The following is a 16,609-nucleotide window of genomic DNA, read 5'->3' as shown; positions in this document are numbered from 1 at the left end:
CCAAGCCTCACATCAATCAGGCGGAGGGAGGGAGGGAGGGAGGAGTTTTTGCTGAACAATCAGAGACTATTACTCTTAACTCTCTTTTTTATATTAATTCATATCCTTCCCATATAGAAAACACCTTAATCCACATCCCAAGACCCTCAAAAGTCTCATTTAGTCACAGCATCATGTTCAAAGTCCAGGACCTTGTGATCTACATCAGGTCTAAACAGCTCTTCTTTGTTCAGAGACCTCATAATAAAAAGACAGGTTATCTGTCCAGCACACATCCAACGTACAGAGATAGAATGGCAATGGGATAAAAATAATACTAAGAACTTGCACTTAAAAAATGAGTACTTTTTGCAGACTGATTCCTGCCTGAGGAAATATGGGAGATGCAAGACCTTTCTATGTCTTATGTGATTTCATCTTTTAGTTTGGCTGGCAATGCTTTTTCCAATATGGCTCTTTTAAAAATGTTGTAAGTTCCAAACATTTTTGCACCAAAATATGTGACACCCGTGATTCTTTCTGAGACATGCCTCTCTCTGGAGACTCAATTACAGGTACTTCAGAGGTTCCTGGCTTCTACAGATCCAAGACCTTAATCTTTGTGGGAACTCTTTTGTCCATGTGAAAGGAGCTAGCAAGTTCGTTAATCATTTTAAAAGTCTCACAAAGGGACTTAACAACCACTGTTTCTACCCTGAAGCAATGTCTCACTGGCAGGCCCCTGAATTTGTGTTCTTCCTTGATGTTATGTCATAATGGCCATATGGCCTGTTGAAGAATAGTTTTATTTTCCATTTCCACCCCCACTGATGTTTATCTTTTAAATGTATTTAAAAAACAGGACCTGATTTCTCTATATGAGTAAGGGATGATCATCCATACCAACATACTTACAATGAGTATATTAGAAGTGCATGGAGTCCTCCAAATGGGGACCTTGCCCCTGTAAATATCATCTTAGACTGTGGTTAAATCTAAGACAATATAGGGAATTTACAAAGCAAGAATCAGAGCTACTCAACAAGAAGGACAAAATTAATGATTGCACTTTAGGCGAAAGATCTGTTCCTGGGGCTCATCTTCCTAATGCAATAAGAGAAACCTAATAGAGTTTTTCAGAAAATATTCATGGATGAATTCACTGCAATACAGTGAGCATTACTGATGAATGAGAGCAACCATCAGTGATCCGGGACCTTGGTGCGAAGAGAGCGATTAGCACCTACTCAATTAAAAACTTTGAAGGAAATGAATGTTCATAATGGATACCACGCAATTATGTGAAACTTTTCACAGTATCACTGGGGACCTGAAAATTTCAGTTATCATTAGTAAACCTTCCTGGATTGACATATGAATTGAAAAATATAAAGTTAAATAGAATTAGCCTAAAGTCATCCCATTTGTCCTATTTTTGCCATTCATGGCATATAGAAGTGACTTCTGATTTTCTCTCAAGAAGGATGGAAAATCTAGTGACAGAAACCCCACATACCAGCCCCGTAAACTACAGGCCGTTCCTGAAGACATGTCGATTCCTTCTCTATTCCCTGTGGCCTCCTTTAGCCCTTCATTGTCTCTGACCTGGATATGATAGTGGAGCTCTTCCATCAGCCTTAGTTTTTATTCCCTTGTCTTTTAAAGCCTTTCTCCAATGCCATCTCCTCCATAAAGTGTTTCCCAATTACATTGTTAAGAATGATTACCTTTTATAGCACCCTGTTTATCCCTCATTTGGGGATAATCACCATGTAATGCATTTTACTAGAGTATGATCTATTGAAGTCAGTAGCCCATATTGGACAATAAGCTTCTTGAGGTAGTATATTGGCTTTATCCCACTTTATCCTTTGCACACAGTGTTTATTGTTCTAAATTTTCTTTAATGCAAGACTCCTAACAATTGAATCATTTACAAATGATTCTCACTTTGCCAATATACTCAGACCCCAGTAGATTCCAGTTAGAGCCTGTTAGCCTTAACTCAGTTTCTTTTTCTAAGCCATAGTTCTGTAGTTAATCCCATGATCTCCAGGCCTTCAGAATAATTTTCCTATATGATTTCAAGGCAATTATTCCAGTTGAAATACTGCTAGCAGTAGTAGTCAGAAGGACTCTCTAAAGTATGCAATAGATCTTTTGAAAATAAGGAACAATGAATATACTCACATATGTACATGTGGGTAGAAGATTTTTTAGTTACTGAGGCTAGCTGCAGATGACTAACTAATGAACCAGACTAGCAAAAACATAAAAACTTATTTATAAAACCAAAAAATAAATGAAAGAAGAGCAATTCCTAAGTATTTATTTGATTGCTATATGGCATCTTGAGCATTTATTTTATGAAGTCAAAGATGAATGAGACTGGCTTTAAAAAAATCACTGAACCTAAGACTTAATTGAGATACATATGCTTTGTGATGTGCTTCTCTGGTAGCTCAGATGGTAAAGAATCTGCCTGCAATGTGGGAGACCCGAGTTAAGTCCCTGGGTCAGGTTAGTCCTGGAGGAGGGAATGGCAACCCAGTCCAGTATTCTTGCCTGGAGAATTCCATAGATGAAGAAGCCTGGTGGGCTACAATCAATAGGGTCACAAAGAGTCAGGCAGGACTTTGTGAATGTCAAGTGAGATGAAAAAAGTTTTCTGAGAAAATTTGTATGCAAAAACTGAAGTTGAAGATTCCAGTCAGTTATCCTATAAGCTATGTTTGGCCACCCCAAAATGTAAGTAATAATTAACAGATGAACACTGGGTTTCTCAAGATTTTATTTGTGACATTCTACCTGGGGAAGTGAGAAAATTTGGGATCAGCCTAATTATGGAGAGTTAATTCACCATAAAAGGCAAGAAAAACCATACTGGATATATTATTTCTGGATTTTGAATTTGTTTTTGTTTAAAATTTATGGTGAGTCTGAGATGCTTCTGAAATGAGTACAACCTAGCCATGAAAAATGATTGAGCACAGGGTGCCTAAGTCTTATTGAACTTTATCCTCATAAGTAAATCAGTTGAGTTCCCACTTTACTGAGTAGTTCTTTTTTTTTTTTTTTTTTTACTGAGTAGTTCTTAAGAGTGCATAATCATTGAGAGATAAACTCACACATCTGATACTCAGGAGCTGGGATAGGGAGGTTTTTATATCACACCTGGAGGTTGCCGTAGATGACATGCTATATATGTGTACCTAGAAGCCCAGCTTGGCTGTTCTGTGCCCCCTCCTTTGCCTCATGAACAGGGGTCTTGTAAGAGGACCTGTCATCACCTAGGGTCAGTCCAGGAGGTACCATTTAGCCTGCCTTCTTCACCAGTCTGGTGGAACCCAGTGACAGGTGCCCAGATGAGAGCTTGTGGGTATGGGCAGTTGCTGCCACAATTTCCACTTGGCCCCTTGCTACTTACCAAACAAGTCTCTATTCCGTTTTCATTATTTTAAGTGCCTGGAAATGAGTGCTTAATTCTATTGCTATTTCTGAGTAAGTTATGAGAGAACCATAAAAACACTCTCTGGTAGGCTCAAAGCAGATATTTCTAACAATTATCTTAATGAAGGTGGAATAGGTGCATTGTTAGTTGGTATAAGCACATATTTAAATCAGTTTTTCCTGTTGGTTATTTATGTCAAGTCTCATTGTTTTCAAATTAATTATCTTCTGACATCTTCCTTTAAATCACTGCTCCGTATTCGTTTTACTATACATCTTTCTCAGAGAAACCTACTAGGTATCTGAATAATTACAGCTCTTGTGGCAATAAATCCTAAATTGTGTGATGCATCATTGTCTGATGCATTAACAACTGGTTTTCTGTATTCTGTTTATTCCTCAAGACTAGGGACTATGGTTTTCCCTTTCTTTGATCATTCTGGAGTATTTTCTTACTTAGTAGGGTTCTATAGGGGCTTCCCTGGTGCCTCAGATGGTAAATAATCTGCCTGCAATGCAGGACACATGGGTTCAGTTCCTAAGCTGGGAAGATCCCCTGAAGAAGGGAATGGGAATCTACTCCAGTATTCTTGCCTAGAGTATTCCATGGACAGAGGAGACTGGTATGGTAACATGAGAAAAGAACTAAATCAAGTGAGATCTCTCACCAAACATATGAAGATCCAGGGAAGTGCAGGTGCAAAGACAATGTGGCAGGAATAGGTTTCCTTGTGCAAGGGCAAATTAGCAGACCCATGCATACAGGGCAAAGTAAGGGAAGGGCAAGGGGTAAAAGAGGAGGCTATAGGTAAAGGCTAGAGGGAGCATCTTGGAGGGCCATGTAAGGGCTGATGGGTGAGCTGACTACACTGGGATTGTTCCTATATGTCATCAAGAAGGAGAGCCTTGAAAATGTAAACATCATGATCCACGGTCAGACAGAGCAGACTGCAGCAGTTGGGGACTAAATGCAGCTTCATGCCTACTCTTTGAGGCTTCCCAAAGATGAGCTCCAGAGTATCTATAATGACTCCCAAGGAGAGCACCTTGCAGTGTTTTATCTATTTTCTGCCCCAGAGGATCACAGATGGAGCAAACCCCAGACAATATGAGTGTTAACCTCCGAAATGAGGAATAGGGAAAGTAAAAGGAGGCTATGCCCATGCTCCCATTTGACCACAGCCTGCCAGTGGGTAAGCATCTGCTTTTGGAGCCTAAGTCTGTGTTCTAAAATGTTTTAATATAGGGATCACCTGGGAAGCTTGTTAAAAATATAGATTTCCATATTCCCCAACATTCACAAATACAAAATAAATAATTAATGAGGGGCTACTGTACAAATCTAGTGAAGGAAGGGACAAATTTCCATTGCCATCATTTGCTGGTACAAATAAAGAGACCTCTAAGGAACCATGACTACATATTAAAAGTTGCAAAAGCTGTTTTCATAGTGATGATGAAATTTATTTCCTATACTTCTCTTGTCATTATTTTCCTAAATAAATTAAGGGCTCTTATAACAACAAATATCTTTTAGAATTGGCCTCATCAAGAGTTTTCAGTTATTCTTCTCAGTTATTCATGCATTTTTTTTTTCTATTTCCCCCAAGTCTCGTAGGATTGACTTGGCTCAGAGATAAAGCAGTGCTTGGAAGACTTCTCTAATGGGACACAGTGCTGAGCGTAAATGAAGAGGGCAATGACAGAGGTTACCCTGAGATGCAAGGCTCTGTTTTGTTGCAGTTGCCTTCCTTTTGTCATCTGCATCTGTTAGAGTGGCGAACCTCAGTGACAGACAAGAAGTAAATGTGAGATGCATCAGATCTGTTTTTGAGCAACTGATCTTGCATAACCAGACTGTAGCAAGCTGTCAGCTCTGTACGTCCCTCATCGCTAGACCTTTGCACTTCTCTATGCTGCAATCCTCTGACCTTTTATTCTCTATATAAAAGAATAAAATGCTGGCTTTCTATTTGGCTCGGTGTTTTCTGTGAAACCCCACAGTTTGTAAGAGAAGGACTCGGTATTTCAAATACACTTCTTTTCCTAACTTGTTGAAGTAGGGTTGGTTGGCCAAATGCAAAGTATTATAGTTGTTTAGGTTTAAAGTATAGTTAGAAATACAGGTAACACCACTGCAAGCACCATAATGCATGCATAATGGCAAAAGGGTAAAGTAAGAAATGAAAAATCTTTACTACAAAAATAATGGCTATATTTTTTTCCCATGGGAATGCTCCAGCAATTTCAAAATCTAAAATACACCAAATAGTTAACCCATGATCAAAAAGGCTTCACAATGTTCATCCGATGAGAAATAAGTTCTTTGGGCATTTTTCTGCAGCTTTCCATATTTGGTCTGGTTTGTTTGTAATAGTCTTTGAATTCATCCCACTCTGATAGAATTTCATAAGGTGTTTAGACAATGGTTTGACTTCAAAATCAGTCAGTCATTCTAGAAAAATAAAGAAATTATCAACCCTAATTTCAAGTAATGATCTGTCCATAAACTGAGTATTTTAAATATCCTGAGTATTTTAAATATTTTATCAATTCCTTTTTTCTTTACCCTTGTTGTTATATTGCATAGACTTCTTATGTTAGAATAAATCTAATGTAGATATCTTTATAAGATATTTGATAGAATACACAAAAATAAAATAAAATAAGGCTTTAGTAGATAAGATTATCTGACTATTTTTCTGCCCCTTGCTTGAGGACATAACTCCTCAAACAAGCATGTAATGGAGAGGATCAGGTCTCTGCTTTCACTTATTGTCCCTAAATCTCATCTGTTGGCAAAAGCCATATTTTATGCATATCAGATTTGAAAATATAGGTGGAAATCACCTAATCTGTTCATTTTTCTTGGCAATGAAGATGGAAGATAAAATATATTCACAGGAAAAATACTATAGACCAGAAGAAGATACTCTGCCTTGTTTGGTAGCACAAGAGACATTACATGAGAATCTGGATGTTTCCAGGGCACATGCAAACCTTCATACGATCCAGCAGATGGCGCCAGGCAAAGTTCAAAGTCTTCTGGTAAGCACAGAAAAATTCACATTCTGCTGCTGCTGCTGCTGCTAAGTCGCTTCAGTCGTGTCCGACTCTGTGCGACCCCATAGACGGCAGCCCACCAGGCTCCCCTGTCCCTGGGATTCTCCAGGCAAGAACACTGGAGTGGGTTGCCATTCCCTTCTCCAATGCATGAAAGTAAAAACTGAAAGTGAAGTCGCTCAGTCGTGTCCGACTCTTAGCGACCCCGTGGACTGCAGCCCACCAGGCTCCCCCATCCATGGGGTTTTCCAGGCAAGAGTACTGGAGTGGGGTGCCATTGCCTTTCTCTCACATTCTAGAGGGCCCCTAACATCAAATTAGAGAACAGAAAAATGTTTCATAACTTCGGGGCTCTTTATTTTTAATTTCATAATTTGAACACAATCCTAGATTTACCTATGGAATTCCTTTTGCTCTCTTTTTATACTATTGCTAAAGTAAATCTGGCTGGTGTTTGTTAAAACAGTCAAAAAGAATGCACACTTATTTATTCTGTTCAGTTTAATCTGCTGGATCTATTTGTCTTTCAATAACATAATTAGCATACACAGATCTATTGTTTTTCCATTTGACTTATTCATGTGATGTAATTGAAAGTAAATGGAATTGACAAGTGTGGAAGACCTTAGGATAGAAAGGAAAAATCTACTGGCCCTTGAGGACATCAAGAGCTTTCCCTTTACTCATTGATAGCTGCCATGTTTTGCTTCAAAATTTCCTAATATGTTTTTGTGAACAATCCAAACCTAATTTTTTCTTGTACTGTATACAGAAGGAATTTTTTTCTCAATGAACAGATTTGGAAAACTGATTTTTATTGCAATATTAGTTGGAGAAGCAGAGAACCTCTGAGGAATGAATATAGGATGTGTTTCATAAATGGGCAGTCAAAAAATTCCATCATGATTTCTTTTCCCCTCCAGACCATTTTCCCCACAATTACTTTATGATTTTACAACATTGTTTAGCTTGTCCTGAGAAAAGCTTAGGATGATGTCTGTGTGGTAGATTCCTTCAGCTGAATTAAGAAGCTAAAAGTGGGTATGTATTTTTCAGTTTAGAAGTATGTGTGTGTATTTCCTGGTAACTATGCTTTAAACCTACTCGCTTCATTTGCAGTTGAGTGAGTGAGTGCAGATCGCTCAGTCATGTCTGACTTTTTGCAACCCTATGGACTATACAGTCCCTGGAATTCTCCAGGCCAGGATGCTGGAGTGGGTAGCCTTTCCCTCCTCCAGGGGATCTTCCCAACCCAGGGATTGAACCCAGGCCTCCCTTATTGCAGGCGAATTCTTTACCAGCTGAGCCACTAGGGAAACCCTCATTGCAGTTAACATGCTGTATTATAGTTTCTGTGTCAGCTAGACTGTAAACTCTGTGAGAATATATGCACGTTCATCTTCACACCCCCTAGTATCTGAAACATAGAAAGTGCATTAAATGGTCATTTTATCAAAGTTCAGTTTAGTGAGTCATGTATAGGCTTTGTGCACAGATTTTCTTTGCCAGTAATACCAAACAGCAGATGACACCTCAGGAGTGGTGGCCTCTCAGCTCAGATTCCTGCAGAGAACTGGAGATCCTCTCCCTCTGAGACACACTGGCTCCCCTCACCTGCAAGAGTTACACAGGAAAAACATTAAGGACTCCAGTCCCAACTTCTTGAGAGTTTAATGTTGAAGTAGCCTTAAGTTTGTTCAAAACAGCATCATCAGTAGTCTGGTACAGAAACAGCCAGTCACAAAGGGTAGTGGAAAGCAGACAGAGCCTTCCTCTGGGCTGATGGCTGTCCATGAGGATTTTTTCCTACCATACTAGGTGTTTTCTCATAATTCCATACCACCGCTTTTACTCAATTTTTTGCCCTTTTCCTTGACATATTTTGAAGTTGCTAAAAATTATCTGAAATTGAAAAGAAGGAGGAGAAACCCCATTGAGGAGAGATATGTAAAATAAGATCACGCAACAGGGATGTACCTGGATTTGTCATTTGGGGTTCCCACCTATCTTGAGGCAGTTTGTGTTAAAAAATCCTTAAATTATATTTCCATTTGATTTTTTACTCTCAAGTGTGTTTAAAATTTGCATAAGTAAAAGATGCTGGTAATATAGTAATTTTTCTGTAACAGTTCTAAGTTCTACCTTTGCAAACACCTGTAAGTCACATTTTCCAGAATGATTGTTCAGAGTTTTCATTCCTTTTCAAATATGTTTTAGGCATATACAATCATATACACATACTTTTCAAATGGAATCATACCACACAAACTATTCTACAGCTGTTCATGAAATCATACGCCACAAACTATTCTACAATTATTTTCCAACACACAATAATCATTTTGTTACTGCTAAGCCACTTCAGTAGTGTCCGACTCTGTGCAACCCCATAGACGGCAGCCCGCCAGGCTCCCCCGTCCCTGGGATTCTCCAGGCAAGAACACTGCAGTGGGTTGCCATTTCCTTCTCCAATGCAAGAAAGTGAAAAGTGAAAGTGAAGTTGCTCAGTTGTGTCCAACTCTTGGCGACCCCATGGACTGCAGCGTACCAGGCTCCTCCGTCCGTGGGATTTTCCAGGCAAGAGTACTGGAGTGTGGTGCCATTGCCTTCTCCACAATAATCATTTTAGTGCTGAGTAATTTTCATCATGAGGTTGCACTGTGATTCATTTACTCGAATCTCTTACTGACCAACATTTAGGTTGTTTCCATTTTCTTTAACTTCTAAAGGGTGCTTCTCTGTTCATCTTTCAATCTTTTTTTTTTTTTTTTGCACACTTGCATATCTGTGGGGAAGTTTTTCTAGTAGTAAAATTGCAGAATAAAAGGGAATTAATGTTTTCAACAGCCCCCTGGACAGTGCACCAAGTGACTTTGTTATCAAAAGTCACACCCCTCCACCTCATCAAGCTACTGCTCTCTTTTTTTTAAATAATTGAGATATAATTGACATATATTCACTTTAGGTATACAACATAATGATTTGATATTTGTACATATAGCAAAATGTTCACTACAGTAAGTCTAGTTAACATCTGTCACCACACAGAATTACAAAATTTTGCATTAAACGTATAGTACAGTATTTTTTACTATCATCAGCATGCTTACATGTGCTACATGTAACACCATGTGTTATATGTCCAGGACTTATTTATCTTACAACTGGAAGCTTGTATCTTTTGACCACCTTCATTCATTTCATCCACACTCCACACCCCTTCTGGAAACCACCTAGGAGTTTAGGAGGTTTTTTTTGAATGTTTTTTCATTTTCTGATCCCACATATCAGTGAGATCATACAATATTATCTTTCTCTGTTTGACTTATGTCACTTAGCATAATGCCCTCAAGTCCATCCATGTTGTCACAATTGACTCTCTGCCTCTTTTAATCCTCAAAAAAGAGACCCAGGTTTATTTTATTATTCACCTACAATTATTTAAAAGGTTATAAATATTGGTAGACTATGTGTAAAAATACAGGAACAACAGAAAAGACAGGTGATAAAGATTAGGTATTATATATGATGTAGATAACGTTATTTTTATTCCAGTATTGTTGTAACAACAGAAGTCAAACATACTGTAACAAAACTTGGAAGGATGGGGGACATAATCAATGTATGTATAAATTCCAATTTGCTCTGTCTCTGAGCCTCCTGCTTGCTGAGATAAAGGAGGCAGTTTTTTGGCTTCCATCAGAAAAAACCAAAAACCTATTACCCACAATTCCTTACACCTTCTCTGCTCAATGATGCACCACTGACAATACAATAAATCTGCTTGTTCATGAGAGCACCACACTGCCCAGTTAGGAAGACAGTGCTCTGCGGCCCCTAGCATCATACATCACCTGGAGGTGCTGCTGGCTGTGTTCTAGAGAGTGACGCGCCTCTGAATTTTCTCCTTTTTGTCACTGACTCCTTCAGACATCACTGTCTCATCAACTGTAGCTGATTCCTGGCCATATTTCCCCTCTTTCTGCCTCCTTTCATTACTTGTACTCAGATAAATCTCTTCACTTTGACAGAGAGGGTTGAATATATGGCCTCTTTCCCTTGCAGGGATCAATACTTGCACGAGATAAGCCAGCCAACAAAGAGTGGATGGTGCAATAGGACTGGCTCTTATCATGATTGTGTCTCACACATAAGGTGCTTCTAACCTTCGCATGTAGTCAGTAATAATAATATACATTTTAGGGGAACATAACCACAAGATGGGCACCATCACATCAGCGCCATAAACACAGACCAGAGAGGCTTTCAGATGCAGCTAAAGGGCCAGAACCATGGCATCCAACCAGGCATACTCCTGGTCTCCCATTATTTATTTGTAACCCCGATCTTCCAGGCTCCTCCCCCTGTGGAAGCAAATGGCGCTCCCAATATCTATGTTCACATTAATTTCAATGGCTCTGACTCCATCCACTTACTCAGTCTGATCTAATTATTATGGGGACTCCCCAGAGGATCACCGTAAAGTGCTCACATACTAGGTCAGTTCCAGCCAGAGTTATGTCCAGAATCTGCTCCAGCCTCCTCCTCTATAACTACTACCTGCGAAGGCACTTGGAGGTGCCGTCCTAGCAGCCATATTTACCATAGCACCTTGAATGTCTGTCAAGGGGACAATCTCCCAATCTTCCCAAACCTCTGGGAGCTAGTGTGGGCCTGTGCTCCTGAGGAAGTATAAGGATGCTCTTCTCTCCAGCACCATAATGTCCTCTAGCCCCTGGGTACCAAAGGAACTCTGCCCACGCCCCCCTTGCCTTACAATACCTCATGGAACAGCTCTGGCAAACTTGGCCTTTTGTCCTTCTTTATGGGACCTGACATAAGGCTTTAGAACTGGGCCACCAGAGGCAATGAATCTAACTTGAGCCCCCTCCTCTCCTGTGTTCCACTTCACTGAAGTCTATCTCCTCTCACGCCTATTAACTCTTGCAAGCAGATGCCTGAAGGATGACAATCCTAATCAGTCCTTCTAAGTTGCTTCTATTCCACATATTTAATGTCTAATGCAATTTCATGACCTCAAAAGAAGTTCCACACAAAGCTGCATTTTGAAAATCAAGTAAAAAGTATGCATTAGTCTTCACTCTTTTTGCGTGAGTGTCAGTCATGTCCGAGGCTTTGTGACCCCATGGACTGTAGCCAGTCAGGAGTTTTCCAGGCAAGAATACTGGAGTGGGTTACTGTTTCCTACCTCAAGAGTCTTCACTAAGTTGTAATGACCCCCTGGAGTTGCCTTCTTTAGAAAAAGCTATTTGTTGTTGTTATTGTTTTTTAATATTTATTTAGTTGCGCCAGGTCTTAGCTGCTGCATGCAGTTGTGGCATGAAATCTAATTCCCTAACCAGGGATTAAACCAGGTCTCCTATATTGACAGCATGGTATCTTAGCCACTGGATCACCAGGGAAGTCCCAGGTTATTTGTACATCTTAGTTGGGTTTTGTACATCTTAGTTTTGTATACTCTAAAATTCACACTTCTGAACACCTTTGAGCATCTGTGTTCCTGCCAGGAATGTTCCATGTAAAATCAGTTGTGAAGACAATATCTAATCTAACATACAAGGTCTCCATAAAGTGTCACTTCTTCTTTTTCCAACTCTGGCTTTAACCCTTGACACCCACTAAACAGTCATACTGAATGACTCAGTTTCCTAAACAAATTTTCCATTTCATTCCTATAACGTTTGCTGCCAATATAAACCTTGCTTCCAATATAACTTAACATAAAATATGTTCTTCCCCTTCTAGTTACATTTCGAACCCAAGTCGAGCATCACTGCATACATGAAGACTTTTCTCTTTCATTCTATCTTTTCCCTTACTACCTTGAAAGAATTAATTACTTCCTCTCTGTGACCCAACACCATATTGCATATAACATTCCACCATAGCACACAAAATAGTTTTCAAAACTTGATAAAGTCAAGTCAGAGTTATTTTATCAACATCTACTCAATATCTGATGTTCAGTAGTTGTTGGTTTGGGGAATTAATTTCTTAGAAATAAAAGGTATTGGTACATCTTTGCATATGTAGATAAGAGTCAGCAAACCATTCTTTTCCCCAAAATGCTTAACTATATCTAGACTTAGATAGCTTTTTGTTTTTAGAAGATTCTCCTAAAGAATAACAAACTGAATAATACTACATGGGGAAAAATGAGGGGAAAAGTATGGAAAAATTCATATTATGAGCTCTATCTCCTGGTGCCCACATCACATCCCCTGGGCCCACCTCTGACTGCGCTGCAGCTGGAGTGGACAGAAGCTAGGTGAGCCTCTTTGTTTGCTTGCCCTGGGCCTTCTCTCATGCTATACAAGCTCTAAGCCTATGCAAGCACAGCTGGAAGCAGAGTAGAGTTAATGTCCTACACGAAGCCATGGAATCTTGTCCTAGACAATTAGCCCACTCTAACACATTAGTGCATGGAAAGATGTACCAGACTAGATTGAAAAAGACCTAGAAGATATAACAGTTAAAGATAATATGTCTGGGAGGGGGGTTCATGTTTGGGAACGCATGTAAGAATTAAAGATTTTAAAATTTAAAAAATAAAAAAAAAATTAAAAAAAAAATAAATAAAAAATAAAATTAAAAAATAAAAAACTATTAAAAAAAAGATAATATGTCTAGATAGGATTGTAGTTTGGGCAAACCATATATAAAAGATCTTTTTAAGACAATTATAAAAATGTGAATATGGCCTTGTACTTCATGAGATGAAGATATACTGAAGTGGAAAAATAGATATTATTAACTCAGATCGTGTGTGTGTATATTCCAAAAGCCAAAAAAAAAAAAAAAAAGGATCTGGGAAGATATACACTAAGGTATTGACTGTTAAATCTCTAGATATTTGCAATATGATCCTATTATTCCCTTAGTTTTATTTATCTGTGTTTTCTAATATTTTACCACACACACATAAACTGCTCTGGTATTTTAAAGGAAGCATTTTTAAAAAGCAAATACAGTGTCCAACTTTCAACCTGTTATTGTTATTCCAGGGCAATTTCTATACAGTTCAGAGATAAATGAGTCTGAGAAACAAGGGAAAATGTAAATGGACTAAAGAGGGTCCCATAATGCATTGTGGCAGGATATGGATATCCAGGCCATGACCCAGCTCCTGGGCAGACAGGATCCCATATATATCAGAGTCTGAGTCTTTGTGAGTTATAATCGCTTCTCTCTGTAAACTTATTCACATGCACGCATTAACATACTCAGAGAACACAGACACATTCCTTAGCCCAGATGGAGGAAGATGCTTGTTTAACCAGCACTTCATAATTTATGATTTCAGGAATTAGGAGCCAGCCTCCCTGCTTACTAACTGCACCTGATGTGACTTGGCAGGAAACTTCCACCTCAACACACACATTCTCTGTAAACTGATGATCCTCCTATACACTTAATCTTTTCCCAACCAATCCCCCCAAAAGAAAACAAATATTTGTAGATTAAAGGAGAGCTGCCTTTTCATCCTTTACACCTGCTGGCATGCAAGCCATAAAGCACAGGGTGTTTAATTAATGGAAAGATATCATTAGAGAGACAGCTGGACCTGCATTCAGATGAGTTTGGATTCAAGGTGCCAACAGATAAAGATCTGAAAATGGAGAAGCTGGACTGCAGTTGGGTTCATTTATAAAAGAGACTATTAAAGGTCAACTGTGTTTTCTTGTGCTAGAGATAAAGAGATGCTATTAAAAACAATTGGAAAGTAATTCATAAGAGAGCACTGAGTCACTTACGCTAAATTAATTTGTCTTTCTGATAGCATGGCATTCATGATGGGAAAGTAAATTTACCTAAAAGCAAGATCTTTCACAAACAACCATTGGTCATGTCTTTTATGCAAAGTCACTGAAATATGCTTCAGAAGCCAGAACCACTGGTTCTGTCTGATCACTGCAGCCCCTTAGTTCACTGCAGCCTGTTCCCAGTCTGAGAATTCACTGCTTTCCCCTAGGGACAGTACTGTAGTGGCATTTCTATGGACATGCTAAGATGCCTGAGGCTGCTAACATCTTCCCACTACCCTTGATGAACTAATATCCAAGGATCAGGACTACCCATTGTGCACATGTTCCCACTTTCCTGTCATTCGGCAATATATTAGAACAAACGAGCTTGCTGTATTTTACCTGCAACCTCCCCCTCTTCCTGTGCTCACTCCAATATACCACGCATTCAAATATATGCAGACTGGAATGAAAATTGTTCATTTAACTGGAGGATATATCTACAATTATGACTGGTAGTTTATTTAGCTTCATATAGCGACATGATATGTTTTCTTTGTGCATCTCCCCCTCAGGGTGAATCCTGTCATTCAACTGCTGCAAACTTCCCTTCTCCCCAACACATCTGACACCAGTCAGAAGTGTGACAAACAGCAATTTCTTCCAGTGCTCAGTGAACCCACTGAGCTCCCCTTCATCTTCCCCTGGGCAAGATGGAGGTTGTGTCTATTTGCTGCTGGACTTGGGGGTGGCAGGGACTAACACACTCCATAAGACTGTGACCTCATACTGGTAACCTGGATCTAATTCTCTTCTACCCTTCTTCTTGCCAGAGGAAAACTGCTTGTTGCTCTTCTTCATTTCTTGGGCTTGGGAGTTAATTGGAGTGTTTAGTTTCTGAAATCACAAGAACAATGAGCAATTTTCTGCAAAGGTCTATTTGTGAACATGCATTTCCAGACAAATTCCTGCTCAGCACCAATTCCATGTCAGTTGGGAGTGTTGACCAAGGAGAGACACAGAGGTTAAGAGGCAGTCAATATCACACATTTACCACTGTGGATCATTTGCAGGTTTTAATAACAGATTTGCAATTCAGATTCTGTACTACAAAGGATTTCCAGAACAGATATCACAAGGTTTCTTCTGAGTCCATCACCTTTGAAAAACTAGGGAGGCAGACATCTTCATTATTAACTAAATTAGAATGAAGGCACCTTGCTCACGTTCACATCTCACCATATACCTGACCTTAATAGGATGTGCTTTAGGCTCTAGTCATTGGAGACAGCCCCAGAAATGAAGGGTTCCCCCTAGTCATGGAGGCTACTGAGAAACAGCACACCATGGAAGGAGCCAAGAGTAACAGCAGCCACAGTAGCTACCACTTGTGGAGTAGCTGCTGTAAGTCACATACTCTACCACTTGTTTTATTGTGCATGCTAAGTTGCTTCAGTCGTACCCAACTCTTTGCAACCCTGTGGACCATATCCCACCAGGCTCCTCTGTCCATGGGATTCTCCAGGCAAGAATACTGGCGTGGCTTGCCATGCCCTCCTCCAGGGGATCTTCCCAATCTAGGGATCAAACCCGTATCTCTTATGTCTCCTGCATTGGCAGGCGGGTTCTTTACCACTGGTGTCACTTGGGAAGCCCTAATGTCCTTTAATTCCTAAAGCCAGACTGGGAGATGGGAATTACTGTTTGCATTCTTAACTTAAGCTGAGCTAAACTAGTAATCCCTAAATATTTAGGTAGATAGAAGAGATAGCGTACACTCATGCACTTGTTCTCTGTCAGCTATCTGAAACCATCTCTTGTGATTCAGAGTTTGCCAATGAAACTATGAGTCTATAAATAACTACAACATACCAGGTGCATTTTTCCTGTGCTATCTGTCCCACCCACCTCCTATCTTCATGCAAAATCAGCATCAGTGTCCTCTGGAGGATGCTCCTTCCACTACATCAACTGTCTCATTGAATGAGCTGCTCACTCTCTTCTTAAAGCCCCTCAGCCCCTCTGTCCACAGTAACTGGCTCAGGTAGGCACATGCCCAAGTCAGTCCAACCCCTTGGATGGACTCCTTCCCACTCCCTGGCTATGACTGTTACAATGAGCATGGGAAACAGTAACAGTAATTCAAGATATATTTATGGTTTTTATGAGCCAGACATCTTATTTTTTACATATTCTTACAAGGATTCTATGATGTAGGTACTGTTATTATCTCCATTTTTCAGAGGTGGAGAGTGAAATCCAGATGGTTAGGCATCTTGCCCAGGGTCCAATATCTAGAAAGTTGCAAAGCTGAGACTCATTTTGTATCAGTTAGCTATTGCCACGAAAAT

At 39.6% G+C, this 16,609-nt stretch overlaps 1 protein-coding gene across 1 annotated transcript in view; it reads right to left on the bottom strand.

Annotated features, from left to right (window-relative positions):
- Positions 1–7,290: 7,290 nt before the first annotated feature.
- PHF14 (PHD finger protein 14) overlaps positions 7,291–16,609 on the bottom strand; it is a 238,970-nt gene continuing 229,651 nt past the window's right edge. Inside the window, exon 18 of the mRNA XM_069586619.1 lies at positions 7,291–8,106. Coding sequence (XP_069442720.1) covers positions 8,026–8,106 — 81 coding nt within the window. The 3' untranslated portion in view covers positions 7,291–8,025. The remainder of the gene's footprint in view (positions 8,107–16,609) is intronic.

The sequence above is a fragment of the Ovis canadensis genome, chromosome 4, assembly GCF_042477335.2.
Source record: "Ovis canadensis isolate MfBH-ARS-UI-01 breed Bighorn chromosome 4, ARS-UI_OviCan_v2, whole genome shotgun sequence".
In the NCBI taxonomy this organism is placed as follows: Eukaryota; Metazoa; Chordata; class Mammalia; order Artiodactyla; family Bovidae; genus Ovis; species Ovis canadensis.
This window is presented reverse-complemented; position numbering and strand designations above follow the sequence as displayed.